Source organism: Octopus bimaculoides, chromosome 6, assembly GCF_001194135.2.
Source record: "Octopus bimaculoides isolate UCB-OBI-ISO-001 chromosome 6, ASM119413v2, whole genome shotgun sequence".
NCBI classification, from domain to species: Eukaryota; Metazoa; Mollusca; class Cephalopoda; order Octopoda; family Octopodidae; genus Octopus; species Octopus bimaculoides.
The window spans coordinates 103756931-103760711 of NC_068986.1; the positions used below are offsets into that span (position 1 = coordinate 103756931).

General features: G+C 37.5%; 1 protein-coding gene across 1 annotated transcript in view; it reads right to left on the reverse strand.

Moving 5' to 3' along the window:
- Positions 1 to 950: 950 nt before the first annotated feature.
- LOC106872966 (uncharacterized) overlaps positions 951 to 3781 on the reverse strand; it is a 24522-nt gene continuing 21691 nt past the window's right edge. Inside the window, exon 5 of the mRNA XM_014920154.2 lies at positions 951 to 1258. Within this exon, the coding sequence (XP_014775640.1) occupies positions 1191 to 1258 (68 nt within the window). The 3' untranslated portion in view covers positions 951 to 1190. The remainder of the gene's footprint in view (positions 1259 to 3781) is intronic.

Here is a 3781-nt window from a genome sequence, read left to right on the forward strand (position 1 = left end):
GCTCTTGTCGTTCGTGAATGGGTTAATACCCACTTCGCCAGGAGATAGATCGATCATCGTGGTCCGCATAAGTAGCCAGCCAGGAATCTCGACTTAACACCCAGTGACTTTTTTCTTTGGGGTTAGTTAAACAAACAATTCTACTGTACCAAACCAAAGACTTTGGAGGAACTTGAAGGGGAAATGCGAGAAGTTATATGTCTTCCACCTTACAAGAGGTTTCATGTGACATTAGTTGATGCAATTCCGGAACAATTCATGAAGCTGGTGGCGACATCTGGAGCCCATATCGAATTTTAAATAAGACCTCATACTAAATGCTTTCCTCTCATATACATTTTTAAAAATGAAAATTACAAATAATGAATACTTTATAAGTATTTTAAAATAGGGAGTTACTTTTCAATCGCCCTGGATATATAGTACAGGCTTCTTTCAATTACCGTCCACAAAATCCACTCACAAGAACTCTGTCAGCCCCAGGCTATAGTAGCAGACACTTACCCAATGTACCGCGCAGTGAGACTGAATAGGAAACCAGTGGTTAAGAAGCAAGCTTCTTACCACAGAACCACATACATATGTATGTATGTATGTATGTATGTATGTATGTATGTATGTATGTATGTATGTATGCATGTATGTATGTATGTATGTATGCATGTATGCATGCATGTATGTATGTATGTATGTATTGGGTTGGTGCATAATTATTGCGGCTTTTCTCAACAAATTTTATTCAACAAAACCAATAACTATATGTAACAAAAAGATCTTTAAATGAGGGTCTGACCGGCTGCCAAAACCACTGAATATTCATACTGAATTTTGAAAGGTTAGAAAATACAGGTTAAACAATAAATCATCGGAAAGAAAAGAGAAACAGAATTCCCTAGAAACTGTTATTATACTGATGTAAACACTAAGGACTTTGTCACTTTTGTCTCGACTCCTAATCTACTAACATTCTATGAAATACTTTCTTAAAATACTCAATGAAATAAATCACAGGTTATATTATGCTACTGACTTCTAAAAGGAATAAAATAGTGCTATATGTTATGGATACACGTTTAATGTCAATATTAGTAGCCTATGTGTAGCACTATGTCAGACAGCGACACCATATATTATTGATACATTTTATTCTTTACAGAGAGTTCTAACAAAATCATACGCCGAATTTTCATTTAACATGTAACCAGTTTCTTACGGGTAAAACGTCGTAATTTTAAAGCAATGATTGTCGGGTTGCAAACTGCATAAAAGAAAAAGAAAAAGGAAAGATAAATGAAAGAAAATCATTAAAGAAGACTTCATATAATTTGTTTCACAGATTGTTTTACAAAGTATCAGAATCGTTTTAGCTTTATCGGTGTATAACAAATATATTAAATGTTTGAAACGATGCGGTATACGAGTTAATTCGATAATACATCAAACTTGTGAAGCGTTGAGGATATTGAGACAATGGTGTGGATGTGAGAAAAATGTTATCAAGTTACGATGGATGATTAGGGTTGCTGTGATTAGAGTTGAGAAATGAAAGATGTATGCAAATGGTATTCTTAAAGGAGAGGACAAATGTTTCGAATTTTACTAACGTTGATCAGTAAAAATAGATTACATACATAGCGAAGTTAAATTATATATACGTGAACGAATAGAAGAGCTAAGCGAGGGACATTCACCCTATGTAATTCGCTGAAATACATTTTAAAAAATCCTATAAAAATATTTTCTCATTACTCCCCCCTCTCTGAAAATATACAAGCGTATAGTATAGTACAGCGTACACACACACATATACAAGGAACACACACATAAAGCTATGACAACCACCGACTTGAGGGGCACTCCATAATACAATAGATACCGTCTTCTTCATCTAAGATAAGGACCCAGTATTGCAACAGCTTGTGGTTCAGTGTACCACAACTGTTAAAAATCTTACCCAAGAACATACGAGATTTGCAAATGGTAGAAGCGGAAACGTTCAAGAAGCTCCTGGACAAATTTCTATTTGAAATCCCAGACGAGCCCACATCGTGGCAGGAGGCACAAAGAAGAGCAGCTCCCTCCAGCTCGCTTCATCACTAAAAACAGTATCGAAAGGAGACGCCAAAACATCGAAAGGCAGTGATCCAGTATGGCCCCAGCCTCTGGCTGAAACCAGTAAAAGAATAAAAGAATATCTATCTATCTATCTATCTATCTATCTATCTATCTATCTATCTATCTAATTTAAATGGTTGGTAGGGAAGACTTTTTAAAAGTAGTGGTTTTTTTATTGCAGCCCTCTCGTGAAACCCAGCTTTGTGCAGCTCCCAGCGAACAGTTTTGTGGAAACTTGGTTCTCAAAGTGGTCATTAAGATCTGCATTAATTTACGGAACTGTATTTTTGCGATCCTTTCTAACAATTTGCGTAAGAGTCCGACGGTCCCTCTCTGAAAGTTTTGGTTTTCTTCCGGAGTTTTGTTTCAATGAGGAGGTTTTTCCTTCTTTCTCAAAGGCTGTTATTACTTTCGAGACAGTACTTCTTGATACACCAAGCATTTCGGGTGTTAAATAGAATGAGACAACAAAGCCAAGGCAGAGTAGAATTTTCAGGACATTTATAAAGAGAAAGTTAGTCTTACAGCTGTTATCTTACAGTGAGATGGTGAGGGAAATATTAGAGTTATTAGAGTAGAGAAATATGTTATTTTGGAAAAGGAATCAAATAAGGAGTATATAGGGAAATAGGAGAAATGTAGAAACAAAAATAAAAATGTATAAAGATGTTATACTTGCATTTCCATTATCCAAGGAAAGTGATGTGTAGAAGTGGTAGAAATGGTTTTTGCCCATGGTATGTAAATTCTAATAGGAGTTCATATCTTGTCATCACAAGTGTAGAGACGTAGATTCCACGTGCTATTCATTGAATGAACAGCACATGGTATTTACGTCTCCCCTCTTCACGCGTCACCACAGTCACATGTCCCAGCAGGACAATGCTCCCTCCCATACGGCCAGGGTTACCATAGGCTTCCTGCGTCAGCACAACATCAGAACCATGCTGTGACCGGCTCTCACTCCGGATTTGAACCTAATTGAAACACCTGAAATACCAGAGATGGCTAAACCAGGTGGTCCCAAGGCCGATAACTCTTGTGGAACTGTAGGCAGCTTTCCTCAGGTTGTGGACACAGGTGTCAATGGCTTTTGTGAATCGCCTCATGCACTCTATGTTCCGACGGTGTATGGCCGTTTTGAACACCCAAGTAGGGCATACACGGTATTGAATCTGTCACGCCCTACAATCTCGATGTGCTGGATCCCCTCACTACCAGAACACATGACAGTGACCCATACACTGTGGTCAAAATGCATCCAAGAAATTGACTTTATCAGATTTATCAAAATGTATCTCTGACATAATGGAATTAAAATATATATTTCAGTGTCACACACGTCTCGCGTTTCTTTTGCGGTTCAGTGTATAACTTTACGCTCATCAGAGTTAATCGAAATGGATAGGAATATGGTGACTGCTCTCTATTGTCGGAGGTGGATTAGCACAAGCGGTCAGCGGCTGCTGTGAAAAAGGTGGTGGAACGAAAAAGAGGCCAGGGGGCTTAGTTTAGGAGTTATGTCCCTTGGTTGAGTATGCTGTGAAGCCGTTAAGAGTTATCTTGAGGTAGGAAAAGTATGTATTATTAATGTGGTGCTCATATTTACAATTTTTCCGTGTGCGTGTATATATATATATATATATATATATATATATATATATAT